The sequence below is a fragment of the Platichthys flesus genome, chromosome 2 (assembly GCF_949316205.1).
Source record: "Platichthys flesus chromosome 2, fPlaFle2.1, whole genome shotgun sequence".
In the NCBI taxonomy this organism is placed as follows: domain Eukaryota; kingdom Metazoa; phylum Chordata; class Actinopteri; order Pleuronectiformes; family Pleuronectidae; genus Platichthys; species Platichthys flesus.
In genome coordinates this window covers 16204234-16227667 of record NC_084946.1, presented here as the reverse complement: position 1 = coordinate 16227667, position 23434 = coordinate 16204234, and the positions used below count along the sequence as shown (strand labels likewise).

Genomic DNA, 23434 nt, shown 5'->3' with positions numbered 1-23434 from the left:
GTGAGCCACATCTCAGATTCATCCCTGCACATGAGACGAGCTAATTCCCAGTAAATCCTGCCCCGACCAGCTGACGGCCCAGCAGCGCGTCTCCCCGCCTGCAGGCCTCCCAGCCGCTCAGCCGCCGGCCAGGGTGCTCACCGCTCTGCTCCGAGCCCGCGACACCAGCTTGAACCTGCGCTCAGGGCTAATATGAGCCCTGCATGACCTCAGACAAACTGACCGGCTTGAAAAGAGGTTGCGACCTTTTATTGACAGGATCATCATTCTCTCCCCCGCAGACCCCGCCTCCTTTTGTCTCTCCCCCCCCCCCTATTGATTGCTCAGACAATGAAGAAGATCCTTTGTCGACAGGGACGGTGTCCTGCAGAGAGCAAGGCCTTCACTTGTGTGTGTGTGTGTGTGTGTGTGTGTGTGTGTGTGTGTGTGTGTGTGTGTGTGTGTGTGTGTGTGTGTGTGTGTGTGTGTGTGTGTGTGTGTGTGTGTGTGTGTGTGTGTGTGTGTGTGTGTGTGTGTGTGTGTGTGTGTGTGTGTGTGTGTGTGTGTGTGTGTGTGTTAGCTGTTATGATATGAATTATTAAGATGCTCATTTACAGAGAGCTGGAGCTGAATGGAGAACAACCTGAGGGTGATGCACAAATAATAATTTGTTTGTGCTCTGTTTTCCAGTTTCAGACCACCAGTATCATCTGGTATATTAAACCCTAAATACAGATTAGCTGCGGCTGAGAGTCCCTGGATTTTCTGCACTTCAGCAGAGTGATGAGACGTTTTCAGAGTGCTATTTATAAACAGCCAGCGACCCAAAATACTGAAGGGTTTTAAAAATAGGAGCATGATGATGATGTGTGATATTTTTCTGACACCTGGTTTGGGAGGTTTTGAATGATTGTGATACTATAAGGCCTAAAGCAGGACAACTCTCTTTACTCTTTTATCTGAACTGCACTCGTCCACGTCTGTGTGCATCTGTTTAAATATTATTCCGTGATCATTTTTCATTGGCTCCAGTCCCCCTGCACCCCTCAAACCAGTACAGATAATATACTGATTGTTTCAGTACAAAAGACAAAAGCACAAATACATAGATGCATTGTTACATCCTCAATTAGAAGGGAAAATTCAAGAAATATTAACAAAAGCCAAACCAAAGAGTGTTCTCTAGATTCTCAGCTGTAGATGTGCTTATACCGCGAGGCATTATAACGTTTCTTTTATGTATTATTATTTTGACAGAAGTCTCCTCAGAAACATAAGGAAGTGGAGTAAGTTTGTCTCTCTCTCTCTCTCTCTCTCTCTCTCTCTCTCTCTCTCTCTCTCTCTCTCTCTCTCTCTCTCTCTCTCTCTCTCCCTCCACACAGCCGATCTTAAACCAGGCCGGTCTCCCGCAGGGCCCCTCGGACCAGAAGGTCGTCATAGTGACGGTGGACAACTGCGACACCTCTGTGGCCCTGAGGTTCGGTCACATGATCGGAAACTACACCTGCTCGGCTCAGGGCAGCCAATCAGGATCCAAAAAGTGAGTGTACATCAGCAGAGGTATGAGGTGTTGGAGGATCAACATCTCTTCTGCAATATAATTCCATAAATAACCTTTAATCCTCGCTATAAATGTCCTCATTACTTCCATATTGACTTCAGTAATTCCCGTGATTGGTTTCTTTGCAGTCGGCTCATTAAATGAAAGCGTAAACTTGTTTTGAAATGAAGTTCCATATCTCCAGGGTGTTAGCAGAGCGGCGCCTCTTTCTTTTATCGGGATGTTTATCCTTTTTTCTGTTTTCATCCCGGGGGAGAAGAATAACACAGAAAAACTATCTCTGTGATAAATTTTTCATGTGTTTTTTTTTTTTAACTACATTAGAGCAGTTGATGTGTTTTGGTTGAGGTGTGAACATTTTTGGTGGCTCTGTGTTTGCATCAGATCTTTGGACCTGACCGGCCCCCTGCTCCTCGGAGGAGTCCCCAAACTTCCAGAAGATTTCCCCGTTCGCAACCATCAGTTCGTGGGCTGCATGAAGAACCTGCGGATCGACAGCCAGCACGTGGACATGGCCGGCTTCATCGCCAACAACGGCACTCTGCCAGGTACGCAGCGCTTCCACCAGCTGTTTTGTTGCAAATGCGTATCTTTTGGCTTTATCTGTTAAACCTGTGAATGTTTTTTAGTAAAACATTTATTCTATTTTAAAACAAGCCAAATGAGAGGAGATTGAACAATCCTGAGTATAATGGGCACAGCGGGGAAGCAGAGACAGTGGGAAATTACCATTGTACCTGCTATGAATAGTTTATTACCCACTGACTCTTTGCTACTGTGATGAAATAATGAGCTCAGACAGATCAAACAGAGAGATCAGCTTCCTCATTTCTCCCCCTCTCCCAGGATGCTCCGCCAAAAGACACTTCTGCAACAACAACCCGTGTCTCAACGGAGGAACCTGCGTGAACCTGTGGGGCTCCTTCAGCTGCGACTGCCCACTTGGATTCGGAGGACAAAACTGCGAACGAGGTGAACAAGCCGAGTAGAAAATCGTGGGCTGCTCTCGTGTATTTAACAAGAGCTGACGTGATCTGGTGTGTAGTTTTTGACCCGAGACTGTTCCTCAATCTTTGCAGCCTGAGGCGAATCCTCGTCAGATCTAAAATTAGGAAACAGTAGCAGAAACTGTCAAATATAGACGCTGGTGCATATGCATTTCAAAATAACAGGTGGAAAAACCCACTCTCTGCAGCTTGTGCAGTTCTCTGTGTGTGTCCAATCAGCGATAGCAGCTTTCTGGGAACAGCCATCTTCATTTTCGACCCACGGTCAGACGCAGCCTGGTGATCACATGACAGCAGATTTAACACCAGATTTCTGACAGTATCAGGATCAGTTTTGACAAGTTGTTGGCTCCAGGTTCAATCTGTCTACTTATTCCACAAACTTCTGTCTGTCCGTCTGTGTAATGCATATCTTGCAAACTGTTCATCTTATTGGCTTCACACTTTTACATTCAATATAAATAAAATGTAATAGCAGTCAGAGTGGGGGGGCAGTGTGCCTTCAGCGGTGATCTGCAAATGAGTAAAAACTGTGGCTCAAATCGTGGTGTCCTTGGTGCTGTCATGGCTACGACATTCCTAGAATCACTTGTTCTTTGGCATGTTTCATCAAAGTTTAAGCAGAGTGAACATTTCATTGCTTGCTTGATATTAAGCTGAATTATAGAGTTTTATTTAGTTTAGTTACATTTTCTTCTTGTTTGTTTGATGTGACATCACGTTTACAGTAATCACTCTCTGACTCCTGAAGACCTACAGTGCGTAGCTCATGTTTCTGTCCCTGTGTTCTCCAGTGTCTGTTTTTGTTCCACCTGATCCGCTGCAGCTGTTTCCTCTGCTGATTTATGGTTTGCAGCAATTTGAGAAGAGACAGAAGAAGGGAAACGAGCCATTAAACTCACTACAGCGACAACAAACACCACCTTTGTTTTCAGCTCAGAGTAAAAGATTTTTAGAAGTGAGTGTTTTCTCAAGCAGTGTTAAAGTGGGGGATTAGAAGTTTGCTGCGCGAGGGAGCGGAGATGGATAATATAAGAACAGGTGTGTTTCATTGAGCCTAGAAGTCTGAGGAAGGGGGGGAGGGTTAGAAGTAGGACAGCGCAGCATAATGCAGCGTGATCACGTTACTGATCTCCAAAGGTGATTTAATGAGCTTTGATAACTGTGAATACATTCTAACCAGCGATAGTCTGGAGAAATCAACGTCACCGTCAGAGGAGCCTGTGTATAATGCATTTATGAGAGAGAGGATGGTGTATGTCAAACATCTGTCTGACCCATATGTCCCATTTCTACAGGAACTTTAATTTTGTATGGGCAAATGATTTTATTCAGTCACAAAGAAATTACATAAGCACACCTATCTAAATATTCACAAATAATGGAAACACTCATTTACACACACGGTGCTTGCAGAATGCATATCAACGCAGAGGCTCGAGCTAAAGAAGTGGAATCCACCCATTTACCCAGATCTGCACTGAACCTTCATGGGTTCTTCCTTTGCCATGGCCACACCCTTTCAACTAATTTGGGGTGAAATGAGTGCGTCGTTTTTTGGAAAATCCTGCTAACTAACAAAACACTGATGAATATACAACATCCTTGGTGGAGATAATGAAACCAGAACAGCACAGTCCCCTGCAACTCAATCAAGGCACACATATACCAGTCACAGATATCAGTCTCCTAAATATGCCTGAATGATTCCCTTGGATAACGTAGTAAAAAAAACACACAATGATATATCTTTCCCCTTAAATCCTGGATCCATCCCCTTAATTGAATCAGCTCCAAAAGTGAATGGGTTCTAACTCAGAGCACATCCCTCCACAAAGTTTGAATAGAATTGCTATGGTAGTTTTTGCATAATCCTGCAAACAGACAGACAAACAGCCGCAGTGCGTCAGGTTGGTTTTCCGTCACTAATCAGTTGTTTCAGTCTGAGTGACTCAGGTGTTTTTCTTCACTTTGTCCAGAGACAGTTTAATGAGAGGGAGGCTGCTGCGCGTCAGGCACAGCCTCCTTCTGTGGCAGCGGGCTGATGTGTGAAAGAGCCTGAATGCACCTCCCAGAGAGCCGTCCATACACACACACACACACACCACGACTTTACAACTAGAACTACATTTGAACTGATGTGGTGAAACCTACTGTTGTACTCAAATATTTCAAGTACTCATTTGAGTTATTGTAGGAGCCCCAACCATTTCATTGATTCATGTTTTTCACAAAGAAAAGTCAGATTTACCTGTCAGTGGTTGTTTTAATTACATTTAGTTTCTTTCCATTATTAATCATTCCACAATCAATCCAATTTTTTGGGTTTGGGATTTGAAACTATGTTAACCAAACTAATATATATTTCTTACTTTACTTAAAGTTCATTCTCAGTGGAATGGATGTTTGTAGTTTCCACGTCACACTTTTCCTATTCTCTCTCAGACGAGTTTAAATCCTGTTGGTACGTTCAGGCCTTCGGTCAGAGTCGAGCTGAACTCAGAGAAACGTTCCCTCTCCAGCAGATTAGAGTGAAACAGCCTTTTAGTGTCAACCGCTGCACAGTCATCATTCTGCGCAGTGAAGCTCAAACAGCACAGTGAGTGACCATGAAGAGAAACATCTGTCTCACTGGAGGTCGACTTCAATCACATGCGTTTTTACATTTTTACCTCACTGGCCGTGTATCTTAACGACCTGTATTACGAATACTTATTTTAAAAGCTGTGTCCTTCATGAAGCCAATGAGAACCTGTGTTCGAGTAAAACGTCTTTATCTCTGAGAGGGATCAGAGATCGATCGTCTCACGTCACTTACTGTGAAACTCTCTGTTCTCTTTTATCGGCATCACTTCTCCCTCTGTCCGGCCTCCTCCTCTCTCCTCACATTTTTATCTGCTTTAAATCTTTCTTCTCTTTTTTTTTGCTGCAGTCATGGCCAGCCCTCAGCGTTTCCTGGGCAGCAGCCTGTTGCAGTGGAGCAACCTGGCGGCGGCGTCCGTCCCCTGGCATGTAGAGCTCATGTTCCGCACACGTCAGGCCAGCGCCACGCTGCTACACATCTCGGCTGGCCTGCAGCACAACCTCACGCTACAGGTGAGAGCAGCTTATAGTAAATACACACAGAAACACACACACGCACCCACACAAACACACACACACACACTGTCTGGGTGCACCCTGGTCTCTTCCTGCCTGTAGCCAAGTTGCATCATATATTATTTTGACTGTGGACAATTTTGCAATTTTAACTCTGAAATGTTGCAACACACAGCAATAATAATATGTCCTTCAGGGAATAAGGATATATTTACATCAAGGTTCTTGAATTACAGAAGCTGTGGGGGGGGAAATATGTTTTGTGTTTTTCTTACAGTTCATATTTGTTTTATAATTTAAGGTCACTTGGATCTAATTGTCAAAAATAATATTTAAGTCTAAATTCTGCGAGAGTGAAAATACATTCGCCATGGGTGTGACATCCAGGGAAATCATGTTAGCAGTCCATCCATCCATCTATTACCTATAGGGGTCACTTATCGTATACTTGTAACGGGGGGAGGTTGGAGCCAATTTCACCTGAGAAATGGACATTTTTGATTATGGCTCCTCTTGTTTATCCTTACATATCTATTAGTTTTCTCACTTGGGCTCACTAGGACATTATCCAGACTTGTTACTGGGGGACTGGCAGGAGAAACTCTGGAGAAAGTTTATCCAGAGATTCCAGAGTGGATGTCTGAAAACAGCTCTGCAGAGACAATAAACCATTCACACTCATATTTCCGCCTAAGGCCAATTTAGAGTCAAGACATCTGTCCTCACCTGAAAGCCCAGAGAGATTGAAGGTTTTAAGAATGCAGCTCCACCTGTTGGCCGCCTTAGATGCAGCACGTCCCTTTTGTCAGAGGACATTGAGACTAAACATGCAGAGTCATCACTCGCTCACTGAAACATCAGAAGAGTTTATATTTTCAATCCTGTGCTCGGCTACTGTTTCAGCTCGTCTAGCCTGAGTCTGTTTGAAGTTTCACATCTATCAGATATTCTATTTCCAGCTGAGCTCACCTGTGATGTGCAGCAGTTTCCAGTTTGAAATCTGACTGTCTCTGTTTCTCTTCATGTTGAGACGCACTGCTGACCTCTTGGTGGTCTTGTTTTTCTCCTCTCCTCTGTCCTCCTCTGCTTTTGAACATCGGTTCAATCTCCCTCCTGCTGTGTCTTCCCCTGTTCCTCCGTGCTCTCCCTGCCTGATGCAGCTGCGCGGGGGGAGTGTGTTGATGGGGCTGCACAGGGGCGAGGACTCCACTCTGTCCCGCGTGGAGGAGGTGCTGGTGAACGACGGGGACTGGCATCATCTGCAGCTGGACATCAGCAGTCTGGGCGGAGCGGCGAGTCACCACAAAGCCGTCTTGTCTTTAGACCACGGACTCTACCTGGTGAGATGTTGTGTCTGAGTCTAAATCCCTGTGAATGAAATCCCTCCGTCCTCACAACAGTCTCAACAATCACACGTGCTGCGTACATTTCAGGCGAGTATGCAGGTGGACGTGAAGCTGCAGGACTCCAAGCTGAAGACTGTGAGCGTCGGTGGTGTGGCAAGGCATGATGGGAAAGTTCAGCATGGCTTCAGGGGCTGTATACAGGTTGGTACCTTCTGTGGATCCTGTTTATATCCACATTCGTGATGATGTCTAAAAGTCGACCAAATCAAAAGGGTAACAGTGATTAGACCCCCGGGTGAACATGACTTTGTTTAGCAGCTCATAGAAAAAGATGGTTTGGTTTTATATTAACCAGCAGTTGTGAATATGTTTAGAGATAAATCAAAGCAACTACATGTTGAAATAAATTGGAATTGAAAGTTTTTTTTGTCAAATTGAATCCAGATTGACTTACCCTGCTTTCTAGACAGACTCAAAGCGTGTGTGTTTGTCACACATCCCACTCTTTTTCTTTCCTTTCATATGATGGTTTCTTGCCAAATCTGAACTCTGCTGCGCCTCCATGGTTTCATGCCTGCCATGTGTTTGTCTGGTTTCCCTGCAGGGCGTGCGTGTGGGCGGGGCTCTGAGTCTGTCTCAGGCCAGGAAGGTGAACGTGGAGCCGGGCTGCAGCGTGCCCGACCCCTGCAGCTCCAGCCCCTGTCCTGTCAACAGCTACTGCAGCGACGACTGGGACAGCCACTCCTGCACCTGCTCCAATGGTCAGTCTGGGATCACGTTCACACGGCAGGAGCAAGGATCCCAACACCGTCCGGCTCCAAAATGTTGCTTTAGAGATTTAAAACATTTCAGCTCGTTTCATATTCATTCATATTCATATTCCATGTTCTGTATATTTTGTTTCTGTTTTTAAAAATCAGAAGCTTGCCATTGACCAGGGTAGTAAATCAGATGCTTTGTGGCTCAGGAGGTAGAGTGCATTGTCCACTAGTCAGAGGATCAGTGGTTTGATTCCCAGCTCGTACAGTCTGCATGCTGCATGCATGGTGCCTACCAAGTATTGTTTCTGACATCTGGCAGCTTGTGAATGAGTTGCATGAATGATACATGACGAAGTGCTAAATATACTTAGATGCAATGTGTGAATGTGAACTGTACTGAAAAGTGCTTTGAGGGATATGAGAAAACGATTTTATAAACAAGCTCCATTTAAATCCAACAAATCACTTTACCATAGGTTTACCATAAATGTAACACGTTACAGTTTGTGCCTGAGTGTCACTGACGTCCTCTTCTCCGTCCATTCCACAGTTTACTGCCACTACCACTTATTTACCTTTGCGCCATTTTATTTTGACAGGCTTCTACGGCACCAACTGCACCGACGTGTGTTTGTTGAATCCCTGTGAACACCAGTCGAAGTGCACCAGGAAGCTGAGCTCCTCTCGGGGTTACACCTGTGACTGTCCCAGCAGCTACTTCGGCCACTACTGCGAGAAAAAGTACAGTCCTCCACATTGATGTTAAACTGTAGCCATGGTTACCACTGCAGATGAAATGAAGCTAACGGACAATGTGCGTCTCCACAGGACGGACCTACCGTGTCCAAGAGGCTGGTGGGGTCACAAGACCTGTGGTCCCTGCAACTGTCCCACAGACAAAGGGTTTGACTCCGACTGTAACAAGACCAGTGGAGAGTGTCGCTGTAAGGTGAGTTACTGAGCTGAAGCCCTGAGTCCTCACTCCACTACATAATATAAGATTACAACAGATAGAAGAAAAGTATTCATCGCACTGGGCTCTTTTGTCGTAAGTATTCAATAAATCCCATTGCTCCTTTTTACCTAACAGAATATTATTCATTATATTTAAGAACAGATCGACCAAATAAACTTTTGTAATTCAGTTTTTAATGGCCTTTAAAGACAGAGTACAGGTAAGATGAACAACAACAACAGGTTTAGAAGTGAAGGAAAACCACAACAAAAGTTATAGGATGGTTAAAAAAAACAAATATTTCACCATTAGGATTTAAAAAAACAACAAAGACAATTTCATATGTTTTGTTAATTTATGTTGGAACATTATCCCAAATATTACACGCGTCAGTGTTGAGTTTGTTCGCCTGAAGCTTTTAAAGCCACATTTTCAAACTATTAACTATTTCACATTACACATCTAGATCTCCTGGGAACAGATCTCCTTTAATGTGTTAACATGAAGGAAGTCTCTAGCTGTTGTTTGTGGCTTGTGAGATTTCATCCTTCTCCATTGATCGTTTTTGTGCAGTTATCAGCAGCACCAGCATTTGTACGTTGAATCATGGGACATAATTCTACTTGAACAATCAAGGACATTAAGTCAGCGTACATCGTTTTCCTGTGAAGTAAAAGTGCTGAATTTTAGTCTGAACACATTAATACCTGCTCACAGTCCGAATGGGACGTGGCATTGAGACGCAGCCCGAGTGTCACTAAGGAAAAGTAGGTGGGAAGATAATTGAGACAGTAGAAGTGCAATATATAAAAGAGGTGTGAGTGTGTGTGTGTGTGTGTGTGTGTGAGAGAATGAGTGAATGTGAATTCTAGCGTGAAGCACTCTGAGTGGAGCAGAAAAGTGTGATATAAACGGAGTCCATTTATCCTTCACCATCCATTTGGCTTGTCATGGCTGTCAGGTGGAAAGATTGCAGAAATGAAAAAATGTCAATCGTCCCTTCGCGTCTCGTTCCCTAGGACAACCACTACCGCCCAGCCGGCAGTGACACCTGCCTGCTGTGCGACTGCTACCCGGTCGGCTCCTTCTCCAGAGCCTGCGACCGGGAGAGCGGCCAGTGCCAGTGCAAACCCGGCGTGATCGGACGCCAGTGTGACCGCTGCGACAACCCCTTCGCCGAGGTTTCTCCCAACGGCTGTGAAGGTCAGCATACCTCAGATTAATGTCACATTACTGAAAAGCTCTGTTCCTAATCCTATTTTCATTATAGCGACAAATATATATTAAAATGAGTTTCTATTTTTATCCTCCTCATCTCGCTCGGTGTCTGTCCTCTGCTTCCTGCTCGACTCGCAGTGATCTATGACAGCTGCCCTCAGGCCATCGAGGCTGGGATCTGGTGGCCCAGGACCAAGTTTGGTCTCCCTGCCGCGGTGCCCTGTCCCAAGGGAACGCTCGGTGAGATGCCTTTTCAGCAGCTCATCAAATTAACATATAATAATGGCAATATGTGAAACTTGCCTCAAGCCCTCTCTCAGCGGGAGTCAATCCCTAACCTCCCATGTGATAACTCTCTACTCTCTCTCTCTCTCTCTCTCTCTCTCTCTCTCTCTCTCCCTCCTCCTCCTCCTCCTCCTCCTCCTCCTCCTCCTCCTCCTCCCCAGGCACCGCGATCCGACACTGTGATGAGCACAAGGGCTGGCTGCCTCCCAATCTCTTCAACTGCACCTCTGTTACCTTCAGCAAGCTGAAAACTCTGGTGTGTAGCTCCTCTCTCTGAACCCGGCCGTATGCACGGGATCCCTCTCACTCAGGAGGGTGTAGAGCTTTGTGAAGCTGCAGCAGCTGAATGCTGACGTCAGCATGATGACATGTTCAACACCATATTAATATTCTGATGCTTCCCATGTTATCATCACACTTTAGCATAGGAAGATCCAATATCTTCCTATGCGAAATAAAGTGAATAATAAAGTTCCTGGATCCGCCCCCTGATCTGGATCCCCACCAAACTGAAATGGAAATGCACCACCTGTCCAAGAAATTTCATGGAAATCTACTGAGTAGTTTTTTTGTGTAATCCGTCTCACAAACAAACGCTGATGAAAACTTGGCAGAGGGTAAAATAATAATCAAATTACGATTCATTGGTATTATGATTCGTCCTGAGGGGATCATGAAAGAACCTAAGGCCTCAGTGTGGTGTTAGAGGAAGCACCAGGGTCAAAGATGTATCCTCTGGGTACAATGAATTTCTGTATAACAGTTTGACACCAGTGCATCTTATAAATGTTCAGATATCTCACTGGAGAAGTGAAACCGTTGACCTGAACTATATATATTTTTTACTTGATTTAAAAAAGTTGTCAATCCGATTAAAATCAACGTGCCGAGTTTACAAAGGACACACAACCACTTCATTTACACACAAAAAGGAGGAAAAAACTACACACGTCAACCTCATGACGGCGCTGGAGGCAAAGCGATGTAACTTAATGTTTGTGTTTTCATCTTCCTCCTCCAGTCTGAGAAGTTTGCCCGTAACGCTTCGCTCCTGGACTCCGGACGCGTTCAGCAGACGGCAGCCATGTTGGCCAACGCCACGCTGCACACCGACAAGTACTACGGCAGCGACGTGAAAGTGGCGTATCGGCTCACGCAGAGTCTGCTGCAGCACGAGAGCAGCCAGCAGGGCTTCAACCTCACAGCCACACAGGACGTCCACTTCACCGAGGTGAGGAGCCACCCCCGTTCACGCAGAGCAGTTTTACAAAAAGTGAAATCAGTGGATTGTTGCAGTAAACACATTGGTGCACAAACAGAGGGCGAGTCCTGATGGGAGATAACAGCCGCTCATTCCGTATCTGCAGGGAATACCTCACACTTCATTTCCCTCTCCGCTGTGACATCCTGTCTCACTGAACTCTCGCTGCGTTTCTCTCAGAATCTGGTCCGTGTGGGCAGCGCCATCCTGTCTCCAGACACGCGGCCGCACTGGGAGCTGATCCAGCACTCGGAGGGCGGCACGGCGCTGCTGCTGCGGCAGTACGAGGAGTACGCAAACACGCTGGCACAGAACATGAGGAAGACGTACCTCAGCCCCTTCACCATCGTCACGCCGCACATCGGTGAGTGGAAACATCCTTTCTCGTGGCGCGTCATTCTCATTCATTTGTAAGTGCAGGTCGAAGTTTAATCATCTAATTGACTTTTCCAATATATATTCATAAACATACATATATTTATATTAAATCCATGATGAAGAAAAGCTGAGTCTCTACATATAAATGATATGTAGACAGAAAACGTAAATGTAGAACAAATCCGATTAGAAAGGATTAGATATTCTCCTGGTAATTAATTCTTCTGTTCAGATATTCAGAGGAAAGGTCCATCAACCATCATGTGCAGAGACTTAGACTCTTTCAATCTCTTGTGTCCAGAGCTGAGTGGTAAAATAATGTCATCATGAAACAGCATTAATCAAGAAAAAGGAAGCTCCCAACTTCCGTTGCTGTTATGACATGATGAGGTTTTGTTCAGGATCATTTAAAATTTGACTTTGTCCGGAAATAAAACTAAAGGAAAGTCAAATTTAAGCTCCAAGAGTTAGAGATGAATAATTAGTGTGCTCCGGCTAATTTCAATGAGACTCAGTATATTTCTACCGATCATTTTCCTGGCAGTGCAGAAAAGGCTTTGAAGCATTTAACCTGTAGGAGGTAAATTCAAATATTTAATAAGCAAATAATCCAAAAATGTATTTTGGACTCACAACCTCAGTATACTTTTATAATGTGTTTCCTTCCTGGTGAATGTCACAGTGTCTGTTCTCACACTGTGTGGTTGTCCTCAGTCATCTCTGTCGACCGTCTGAAGAAGATGAATTTCGCCGGGGCCAAACTCCCGCGGTACCAGAGCCTGAGGGGCCCTCGCCCCGCGGACCTGGAGACGGCCGTCACGCTGCCCGACTCCGTCTTCCTGCCGCCTGTGGACCCCAAGGGTCACAGAAACTTGGACATCTTCCCAGAGTCCTCGCTGAGTAACCGCTCAGCCAACAGGAAGAGACGCCACCCCGATGACAGCCAGCAGGACGCCATCGCCAGCGTGATCATCTTCCACAGCCTGGCCGCGCTGTTACCAGAGAACTACGACCCCGACAAGAGGAGCCTGCGGTGAGGACGACCAACAGAACCACAAACATTACACACTGTCAATACATGTGAGAAATGATGAGGTGTTTTGAGTTTGATTTATTTTTTTATGGCCAGCTTTCAATTTATTGAACAGTTGATATATGTCTTAAACACTCAAGCACCATGATGCGTCAACATTTTAAATTGTAACGTCTAAAAACACCAGTGAATATTCACGTTGATCACTTTACATTAGTCTAGTTGTTTGAGTTCATATTTTAATTTAATCAGAAAGTTGTATTTAAAATGAATTGTCCAGACAATATGAAAACTGCAGGTTGATTTTCAATGCTCATCTTTTGTGGTAAAATAAATTACCACATGCACTTCCTTACTTGTAAAATAAGTTACTTAAATATACATAAATATACTTTAAGTATTAAAAGTAAAAGTGAAGGTGGAGTAAAAGTGAAAAGTGCAGATTCATGAAATTGTAAAAACTGCAGTGTTCAGCTGTTTTTCAATCATTTCAAAGATTCATATTGTCAGAAGGAACAAACTGGTTCGGAGTTGAGTTCACAGACCAGGAGCGTGATGTTGATAGAAAACACCTTTTTAAAATCCTCTGCTTTCCCTTTTTTTTTAAATGTATTCCCCTCAGAGTTCCGAAGCGTCCGGTCATCAACACGCCGGTGGTGAGCATCACGGTGCACGACAACGACGAGCTGCTGCAGCACACGCTGGACAAACCCATCACCGTGCAGTTCCGCCTGGTCGCCACTGAGGAGCGCTCCAAACCCATCTGTGTCTTCTGGAACCACAGCATCCTGTGAGTACAAGACCACACACACACACACACACACACACACACACACACACACACACACACACACACACACACACACACACACACACACACACACACACACACACACACACACACACACACACACACACAGAGGTGGTGATGAACCTTGTCTCACGTTGTCCTCTGGTCTTTGTGTTTCATCCAGCGCTGGAAATGGCGGCTGGTCAGCGAAGGGCTGCGAGGTGGTTTTCAGGAACAACACCCACATCAGCTGTCAGTGTTATCACATGACCAGCTTTGCTGTGCTCATGGACGTCTCCAGGAGAGAAGTGAGTTTTTACCTGAACCGTCCGTATCGTCACTTTCTGTCTTCACTCTGCAAAAAAAACTCAACTTGTCTCCTGGTCGTGTCAGAACGGAGAAATCCTGCCAATCAAAATCCTGACGTGGAGCACAGTGGGCGTGACCCTGGGGTTCCTCTTCCTCACCAATGTCTTCCTCCTGTGTCTGAGAGCCATGCAGTGCAACAAGACGAGCATCATCAACAATGGGACCACCGCACTCTTCCTCTCTGAGCTGATCTTCATCCTGGGCATCAACCAGGCCGACAACCTGGTAACCGATCACGTTCTCCTCTGCACATACACTGTCCCCTGCCCTCGCCCCGTGTTCTAATCTCCCCTCCTCGTCTCTCGCTGCAGTTCATGTGCACAGTCATCGCCATCCTGCTGCACTTCTTCTACCTCTGCACGTTCTCCTGGCTCTTCCTGGAGGGGCTGCACGTCTACCGCATGATCAGCGAGGTGCGAGACATCAACTACGGACCCATGAGGTTTTACTACCTGATCGGATGGGGAGTCCCCGCCTTCGTCACAGGTCTGAGATCCTTTCATCACAGTTATCACAGCACAGGGAGGGTCCTCCACTTTATCTCCACTCTCTTATCCCTGCAGGCTTCACCTCCACAAACACTGTCTGACAAATTGTTGTAAAATTAAAACCTGTAGCGACTTGCTAAATGGATTTGGCTTTTTAACTTCATTTACAACCCAAAGCAACTGTCCTGCCATGAAATGGAGTTGTGTGATGCCCATGATGTTCAGTTTTTGGTTGTGGGGAGTCGTGGTTTTTTCACTGGACTGTATCTAACAGTGGCCACTAAGAGCAGTGCTTTATCAAACTTGCATTATGTTTCATCAGATATGTACAGCAGTGTTCTTCTGAAATCATCTCTGTAGCTTCTTCTGATCAGTACTCATAAACATGCAAGTTATTTTTAGCATGACACTCAAGCTGTTGATTCCTGTGGATACTCAAGAGTTTGGTCATCAATATTGGAGAACTACTGTAGAAGAATAGTGAAACGTCCTCCAGTTAAATGTAATCCAGACAGATCTCGGCAAATAATTTAAAAAAAAACGTTTTTATTTGTAATGTTTTATATCTTCTGACTGCAACAGATTCTTTTCCTCAGGATAGAAGAAGGTTGAGCATTAGCTAAAAATGAATCCAGATGAAAAACTGACACGTTACATCAGCAAAGAGAAAAGTGGCCACGCGTTCAGTTCTGACCCGACCCCCCCATTCTCTGTTTATTATGTGAATTATTTTTTCTAAAGAGAGAAAACGTGCTGCTCATTCACACACTTTGTTATTATTCTAAACCCGAGTGACAAACTGATTGCTGGAGTGTGTCTGGGTGTGTGTCTGCAGGCTTGGCGGTGGGACTGGACCCTGAAGGCTACGGGAACCCAGACTTCTGTTGGCTGTCGATGTACGACACTCTCATCTGGAGCTTAGCTGGACCCATCGCCATGGTGGTGTCGGTGAGTCCCTGCACACACCCACCGTCAACCTGTAGAGGGTGCTGTTTCTCTATTTACTGTACATGTGCTCCTATAAAAAAGGATAGGTAATAAATATATTAAAGGTTGTTGCAATGGAACAGATTGTAGTTTTTATATCATAGCACTGTTATTAAGTTGTTCCCACTTCGTATGACAGTGCAACAAGCTGACTCAGGATGATGAAGTGAACACAGCCGTCACTATTTACATGATTTACTGTCTGTCAACATATATATACATTTAAATTCAACCATAAATAATTGATAACCTGATGAACTTGATGATGATGTTCCCGTCCCCCTGCTCTGTAGTGACACAGTTTGGTGTTTTGTCCACAGATGAACATCTTCCTGTACATCCTGTCGTCCAGAGCCTCCTGCTCTCCGAGACACCACAGCATCGAGAAGAAGGAGCCTCGTGTGTGAGTGTCCCGATGCTTTCCTCAAACATAAACATCTGTCAGCAGCTGTCTGCTTCATTCAATCCTGTTTGTGTTGAGTACTCTCTCTCTGTCACAGTTGTTGTTGGTTGTTTTGGTTATTTACCTTATCAGTAACTTATTTAGCCCAGGAACACACAGTGAAATGTTGTTTACAGTAAATGAAATCTGTGTGTGGCTTGTGTACTTTCCAAGGTTTCAAGAGTGAAGTCTTAATGTGACAAGAACAAGTTATTATAAGAGAATAACCTTTTATTCTAAATTTATTTTCATAATATAACACCTTTAATCTGGAAATCACTAAATCATTATTTTGCTCTACACGGCCCAAATACTCCATCTTAGTGTTGAGTATGTGGGTTTGAAATATGAAGGGAAATAAGAGTGTAAAACTAAATGTTAACAGAGAAGCAATGGAACTGTTGCTGTTTGTCAACTGAATATTTTATTATAACTAAATAGATAATGTACGATTATGAGCTTGGTATGGAACACTGTTGTGCAGCAAGAGGGGAGAAGCTACTTTTAGATTTTAAAGAGTTTAAATTTAATGTTAATTATATTTAAAGTCATTAAAAGTATTTAAAATGCTGGACTCTGTAACTTCCCCCAGTTGCTTCCTGTTGATGTGTCCTCAGCTTCCCCACCACAGCTCCTCCTGGATCACACAATGTGCTGCTTTGTGTCTCTCCGCCTATTTTTACATTGTGACCTCGGTGTCGGTTCATTCTTATCACCTGCCTCCATCTTGAATGCATAGAAACCGTCCCGACAGCTCCGGGCTAACTGTCCTCTCTGTTCCCTCTCATGTGACAGCTCTGGCCTGAAGACGTCAGGTGGCGTCCTCCTCCTGGTGTCGGTCACGTGTTTCCTGGCTCTCCTGTCCGTCAACAGCGACATGATCATCTTCCACTACCTGTTCGCTGGGTTCAACTGTGTGCAGGTGAGGGCCCCCCCCCACACACACACTGAAAACAGCTGGAGACGATCGTCGTCTCTTTGTCCTGACCGCCTTCTCTCTCCTCTGTCGTCCAATCCCAGGGCCCCTTTGTGTTCTTCTTCCGCATCGTCTTCAACAAGGAGGCGAGGAATGCTATGAAATACTGCTGCAGCCGCAAGCGCCCGGATCACATGATGAAGTCGAAGGCCTCTGTGAGTCCACTGCTGCATGTTGAGAAAATGCTTTGTTCAGCGTAACACCTCTGGCACCTAGCGCTCAGTCACATGACAGGAGCTTCTCTAATGACACTGACGCTACTGTGAGAGGGACACACACACACACACACACACACACACACACACACTCACACACCACACATGCAATTATCTCACACCAGCATGTCAATGTTTTTATACGTTTTTATGACGTGTGTTTTCCAAACCTTTAACACTGTCAGCTGTTAATAACCTGTATCATTATATAACAGTATGAAATGGGTCACACTATATTAATCATCTTTTTACTGTGATAAATCACTAAAAAAGACTGAGAACAATAATTAAATATCACCAATCATTAACTAGCCTTCTATTAAAGAGTAGCCAAAGCCAGATACATCTTATTCCTCCATTCTTGTCCTGAAACTCTGTAAAACAAACCAATGAACAGAATCTCTGCAACTGAGAATAGTTACTATATATAGTCAATTATCTCTTTAAAAATAAATATTTTCTCAAATTAAGCTTTGTATTCCTAAACTGTTTATAAAGATTTATGTGTAAATGATGAACCAGTGGACTTAAGTATGGGAGCAAACCATGGAAAACGTAATTAGTGCTTTGATTTGTGACTAGAGTTCAGATTAGTGACTCAGAAAACATGCGCTCTTGAATTTTCAAATTTTATCTAAGTTATCAACTTGAAAATTAAATATATAATAAAGATTTACTTATTATTTTATGTTTTATTAATTAGTGATGCAGTTTCGGAATCAGTTGTTGATTTATTTTTAACATAAGAGGATTTTGGTCTTTTTGCCTCCACGACTAAAGTGTTTTCATGACAGTAAATATAGAACAACAGCATATTATCCTTAAAACCTCTTAATCAGTGCTTGTCTGTTACCTTTCGATCACAGAAACAATATGGGGCCTGTTGATCCTTCATCGGAGTGATTTCATGTAACACATTCCTGTCCTCCTCCCTCCATGCTCAGGGCTACAAATGCAACACCAACTACATGGACGGGAGGTTGTACCATCTTCCCTTCGGAGACTCCAGTGTGTCTCTGAACGGCACCATGCAGAGCGGCAAGAGTCAGCAGAGCTACGTGCCGTTTGTGCTCCGGTAAAGAAAATGATATTACATTTCAATATGCAGCGTTTCCCAGCAGGGTGACAGCAGCAGCTGGGAACTGAACTCTTGTGTCTTTTCAGGGACGACGGGTTGAGTAACAGTCAGGCGCACATCGCGCTCAACGACCACGGCTCACTGTTCCACGAAACCAAAGTGCATGATGGTACGTTCCTCCTCCATCGTCTCTGATTCACTTTCACCTGCGTCACCTGCCGCCGCTGGACTAACTCTCTGTTCGCTGTGTGCAGATCACGACAGCGACTCGGACAGCGACCTGTCCCTGGAGGACGATCAGAGCGGCTCCTACGCCTCCACGCACTCCTCCGACAGCGAGGACGAGGAGGGACCCCTCCCCCCAGATGAATGCTGGGAGAACCTGGCGTCCAATGGGACCAAGAGACCTCATCCAAACGGTACGGGAGATCACCTGAGTGCCTGCCTCTCATTTAGCCGAAAGAGAATCATGATCCATCGATCTTTAAAAAATCTGTGAACTTGAAACAGGTTGTGATTTTGGCTGAGCCTTTTCCTTGGTAAACTAGGAACGACTTAAATCTGCCCATTACTCCGGAACATGGAAATTGGACATAAAATTGGCCCCTAAGTGTAAATTGTGGCCCCTTCATGGCCCGAGTTGTAGTGCAAAACCTGACAATGTTATATCATTTTATTGATCTATTAATAACACTGGTGGGCAGTTATCCCATCTTAAGCATTTAAATGACATCAATATGTCACTGTTAGTTTTTCTTTTAAATATTCATATCATAGACTGTATGATATGAATACAGATTCATATTCATTCTCCAAGGCTTCCTCTGTTCTTTGTGTTTCCAGACAACAGTTTGAGTAAGATGTTGTGGCCTGGAGATTACCCAGCAGGGCCTGACGGCGAGCTCCCAGACAGACTGAAGACAGAAAACAATCACGATCCGGGGGCGTTAGCAGACGAGCGGACGCAGGAGAACATGACGATGTTTCTGCCCAGTCATCACAACTTCCACTCCCACCCACACAAAGGTGAAGTTCAACACACACACACCAGAAACTGGACATTATGTACACACTGTTGAGGTTGAAAATATTTCATTGTTGCGGAAAAATAAGTTTTTACCTGAGAACTGAAACCCAGTTCGAAAAAATTATACCTGGAACTACACAAGTTAATTATCCCATATTTGATTTTAGATTCATGGGTAACTGGCCATTTTTCAGATTACTGACCTGTTCTCATCCGTGTACCTTGTTTTTAATCCACTGCAGGGATCTTAAAGAAGAAGCAGCTCTCTCCTATCGTAGAGAGGAACAGTCTCCATCGCATCCACAACGAGCTGTGTGGAAACGGCCCCGGCACGGCGTCCCCCCCGGGCTCGGCCTCGGGGGACAGTCGGAGCGGCCTGTCCAAACCCAGCCGGCCTGAGCAGCTGAACGGTGTCGCCATGAGCATCAAGGCCGGGACGGTGGACGGAGACTCGTCGGGATCAGAGTGAGTAGTAATTCAATATGATTTCAAAACTAGTTGATAAGAATTCTCCATATGTTTGTGTTGTTGTTGTTGTGAGAACTGAAGTCACTGTGAGTGTAAACATGTCCTGAGTCGTCATTCTGTGTTTCCTTCAACTGTCTGCGTCACACTACGACTTGTGCCGCCGTCCTCACTGATTGTTGTTTCCATTGTTTGTAGTCAGGTGCGTTTCCACATATTTAATGTTAAATGTTAATGTTAAACTAAAAAAAGACAGCAGACATCCTGCCACTGCACACAGAGTCACGTGGAAACTGTTTGATAGGATTTAACTGGATCAGAAACAGTGAATCTAAACAAAGTCAAAGATGATAAAACAACAAAAGGTTTGATTTCTACAACAGCTGTTACATTGACCCTTTTAAAAGGGACAGTTTAGAAGCTTCTCTTTTTTCCACTCACTGCTAATGGAGCACAGAGTCGTCATCGTGGACATGCAGCTCCGGTTGAATCCACAATCCCTGTTCAGTGCAAATTACAGTTAGACATGGTGCTCAGGCAAAAACTGGTAATTTATTGTAACACTGAGTAGGAATGTGTCTATAAGGATAGGCAAAAATATGTTATACGATCCCAGACTCTATATTGGAAGGTTACATTGTTGATCCCTTCATTTTAGAAATAAGATCTTGTTTTTTGGGCTCCAGTCAAATATTATTTATCATCTTATATGGATCACTTTACAGGAAATAGTTAAAAAATGTATGTGAAATGTTTTCGTTTTTTTTCCGACTAATTGATGAATAAATTTGTCTTTATCGTATTCATGTAATAGAATAAGATAAAGTTTTCAAACATATTGTATTTTTTAAACACAAGCAGCTTTTAAATAAGAAAAGTCTAGACATGTATTTGTTACAAACACAAAATCCCTTTAAACTAAATTCACTAATCAAACTTCTTTGCCCCTTTTCTCTTTTCAAAAATCATAGATTTTTATACTTTAATTTTAACCCATGAAGCTCTGATCCTCATTCAAACTCAATCAGGATCACTGTCTTCACATTGGTGCATCATTTCATCATCTGTGTGTCTGTGTGCATATGTGTGTGTGCTTGTGTGCATATGTGTGTGTGATTGCCTCATATGTTTATTATTTTCTATTTGTGTTCTATCTTGTTTTGTGCTTCATTTGTTTCCTCTTCATCCATCCTGAACTCACCCTCCTCCTCCATGCTCCACCCTGTTTTTCCCAGCAGCCACTGCAACACCACCATGTGACCTCGCTGACGGAGGGGTGTGTCTTTGCAGGTCATAGAGCCGCCTTCCTCTGCGCTGACTGCAAACAGGGAGCACCGGACTTCCCCTTTAGAAACTATGTGGAAAAATGAAGTTTCCCCCATCGCGTCCTGATCCTCTGAAGGAGAGTGTGTGTGTGTGTGTGTGTGAGAGAGAGTGAGTGATGTACTGTATGTGTGTGTGAGAGAGTGATGTACTGTATGCATGTGTGTGTGCGTGTGTGTTCAGACATGTGTGCCAAACCTCAGGAGTCACTGCACTGGCCCAGGCTCACGCACACTGACACAAGTCTCACTCTCCCTTTAAAGAAATCATTTTGTTTACATACTTGAAGCAATGCACTTTTTTTATTTACTGCCCAGAGTTGTCGGCGGTTTACTTTTTCTTTTTGTTTGTAGTGTTTTTCTTTTATTGTACCAGGATATATATTTTTTGGGGGTGGGTCATTGTGTTGTAGACGTGCAAACATTCAGGGACATTCCTTTTTCACGCATCGCTACTCGGCCTTTGTGGTCTGCCAGTTTGTATGTTGCTGTACGGGCTGCTGGTGTTGGTGCCTGAGGTTTGAGGAGTTCAGGGTCTCGAGTTGTCTCAAAGCGTCCGAGAGGCACAGGACAGCGGAGCTCAGGCCGTTCAGACGCTGAGAACCTTCAAGTCACTGGATCGGCCCGTTTGTTGATACGTCGTAAAAGCTAGTTCTCGCTAACGGAGGTTTTTTTCCGTTAAGGGGCGGCTCAGCCTCCGAGGAGCTGAACCTGCATGTGGACTGATAAAGGGACTCAAAGGACTGATCGGGGCTTTTTTTCGTAAATCAATGAGAGGACATTTTTTATGGACATTAAAAGCTCTCTCGTTTTTCATGGTTTTATCTGAGGGATAAACACATTCACTGACTTAACAGCTGTTTTTTATAGATTAGCTACAGAGCGTTGTCTTTTGTAAAAATAATGAAATATGTGCAAATTTGTGATGTAATAATATTTGAGCTGTAATACATTTTTACTGTACAGTGGCCTGTAAAAATGGAGGACCTGAAGTGTCACAGTAATAAAGCATTTCATTAGTTTATCAATAATTGTACAATGTAAAGTAAGCATTAGAAGTTTATCCATCTATAAATAAAAAAGCTAAACAATATGTTCTAATTAAAAAAAGGGATCTTTAAAAACAACCGAACAGTCGATACGTAAATTATTTACAGATACAATTAATCATAAATACATTTTATTTAACCATCTACTTTGAAATATATTTCACTATTAATGAAGAATTCATAAATTGTAATGTTTTTCTACATAACATTATTTATGACTTATTTAATGTCTTTAAAAAGTCTATCTATTGACTTTTTATTATTTTTGTAAAATCCTCTTTAATTGGAACTATTTATTGGAGGTTGAATAATTATTTTTACTTTAATGATCAAAGTATGGATTACACAGTGATTTAGTCTTTTGATTCATAGATTAACAAAATTAGATGTAAACTAATTTATTAATGACTCTATTTATTGTATCATTTATTGATTGATGAAATGCTGTATTCCTCTCCCGTGACATTTCTTTACCTCCATATGTAAATGAACCGAGAACATATCTTTAAATGTCAGTAAATATGTAAACTTGCTTCTCACATTCAGACCTGGATTTTAACTGTTACATGAAGTCAAAACAATGTGATGCCATTTTTTTTACCAACCACGTGAATTACATGTATGAATTTCATGCCATAAGAATCAACATTACCAGATCAATCATTCATATCCAACCAACGGAGAATTGTTTATTTTACTCTGTCGCTCCTGTTTTTACTGATTAAACTGTTTTCTACCATTTACATCTCACCTCATTTTTTTTTTTAAATCAGTATCAAGTCAAATCATATCACTCTTTAAACCTTGATGTTTGGTTGGCCTGTATAAAGTGTTTTGCATTTGAACTGTTTGCTGGAAGGGAACAGATTACAAACTTTTACTATAAGAATCACAGCCTCTTTATTTCAACGTAAATCTTCACTTTACTTTCATCTGTTGACTTGTAGCCGCTTCTTAAAGCTAACAGAAGATCGATAGTTTAGCTGCACAAGTAGACAGGAAACAGGAAATTCACCTACACCTGAAAAGCTCATATATTCACATGTATGTCATTTTTGTATGTCAAAAATGACAGTTGTGGTTTTGTAGAGGATGTTGTGCACTGTAAAACAGACAGGAATTTAGTGAAATCAACTGGAATTGGAATTAACAAAAAAAAAATTGATTTGTTCATTTAAAAGTAATCCAACTTAATTTCTAGGCTTCATTGTCAAACAATGTATAAAAAGGAGTTGTTTTAACTTGAAGTCTTTAGACATGAAATGATGAACTGAATGGATGAATTGTTGAAGGTCACTAGCACAACTTAGAACTATCACCTCACGGTTGAATGCTTCCAGTTA

The 23434-nt window shown here is 43.4% G+C and overlaps 1 protein-coding gene across 2 annotated transcripts in view; it reads left to right on the top strand.

The window, feature by feature from the left end:
- LOC133966939 (cadherin EGF LAG seven-pass G-type receptor 2-like) overlaps positions 1 to 22240 on the top strand; it is a 33552-nt gene extending 11312 nt beyond the window's left edge. The window contains exons 4-32 of one of the 2 annotated variants that reach the window (XM_062402065.1): positions 1362 to 1519; positions 1925 to 2088; positions 2387 to 2512; positions 5480 to 5643; positions 6807 to 6986; positions 7080 to 7193; positions 7597 to 7753; positions 8353 to 8494; positions 8582 to 8702; positions 9728 to 9911; positions 10065 to 10166; positions 10373 to 10467; positions 11233 to 11442; positions 11653 to 11836; positions 12565 to 12883; positions 13506 to 13673; positions 13858 to 13981; positions 14067 to 14267; positions 14354 to 14528; positions 15366 to 15478; positions 15838 to 15920; positions 16755 to 16881; positions 16980 to 17090; positions 18095 to 18225; positions 18315 to 18397; positions 18483 to 18647; positions 19072 to 19254; positions 19498 to 19720; positions 20959 to 22240. In XM_062402065.1, the coding sequence (XP_062258049.1) occupies positions 1362 to 1519; positions 1925 to 2088; positions 2387 to 2512; positions 5480 to 5643; positions 6807 to 6986; positions 7080 to 7193; positions 7597 to 7753; positions 8353 to 8494; positions 8582 to 8702; positions 9728 to 9911; positions 10065 to 10166; positions 10373 to 10467; positions 11233 to 11442; positions 11653 to 11836; positions 12565 to 12883; positions 13506 to 13673; positions 13858 to 13981; positions 14067 to 14267; positions 14354 to 14528; positions 15366 to 15478; positions 15838 to 15920; positions 16755 to 16881; positions 16980 to 17090; positions 18095 to 18225; positions 18315 to 18397; positions 18483 to 18647; positions 19072 to 19254; positions 19498 to 19720; positions 20959 to 20980 (4329 nt within the window). In that variant the 3' untranslated portion in view covers positions 20981 to 22240. Of the gene's footprint in view, positions 1 to 1361; positions 1520 to 1924; positions 2089 to 2386; positions 2513 to 5479; positions 5644 to 6806; positions 6987 to 7079; positions 7194 to 7596; positions 7754 to 8352; positions 8495 to 8581; positions 8703 to 9727; positions 9912 to 10064; positions 10167 to 10372; positions 10468 to 11232; positions 11443 to 11652; positions 11837 to 12564; positions 12884 to 13505; positions 13674 to 13857; positions 13982 to 14066; positions 14268 to 14353; positions 14529 to 15365; positions 15479 to 15837; positions 15921 to 16754; positions 16882 to 16979; positions 17091 to 18094; positions 18226 to 18314; positions 18398 to 18482; positions 18648 to 19071; positions 19255 to 19497; positions 19721 to 20955 lie in introns of both variants that reach the window. The other variant, XM_062402059.1, reaches the window with a different exon arrangement.
- Positions 22241 to 23434: the final 1194 nt, after the last annotated feature.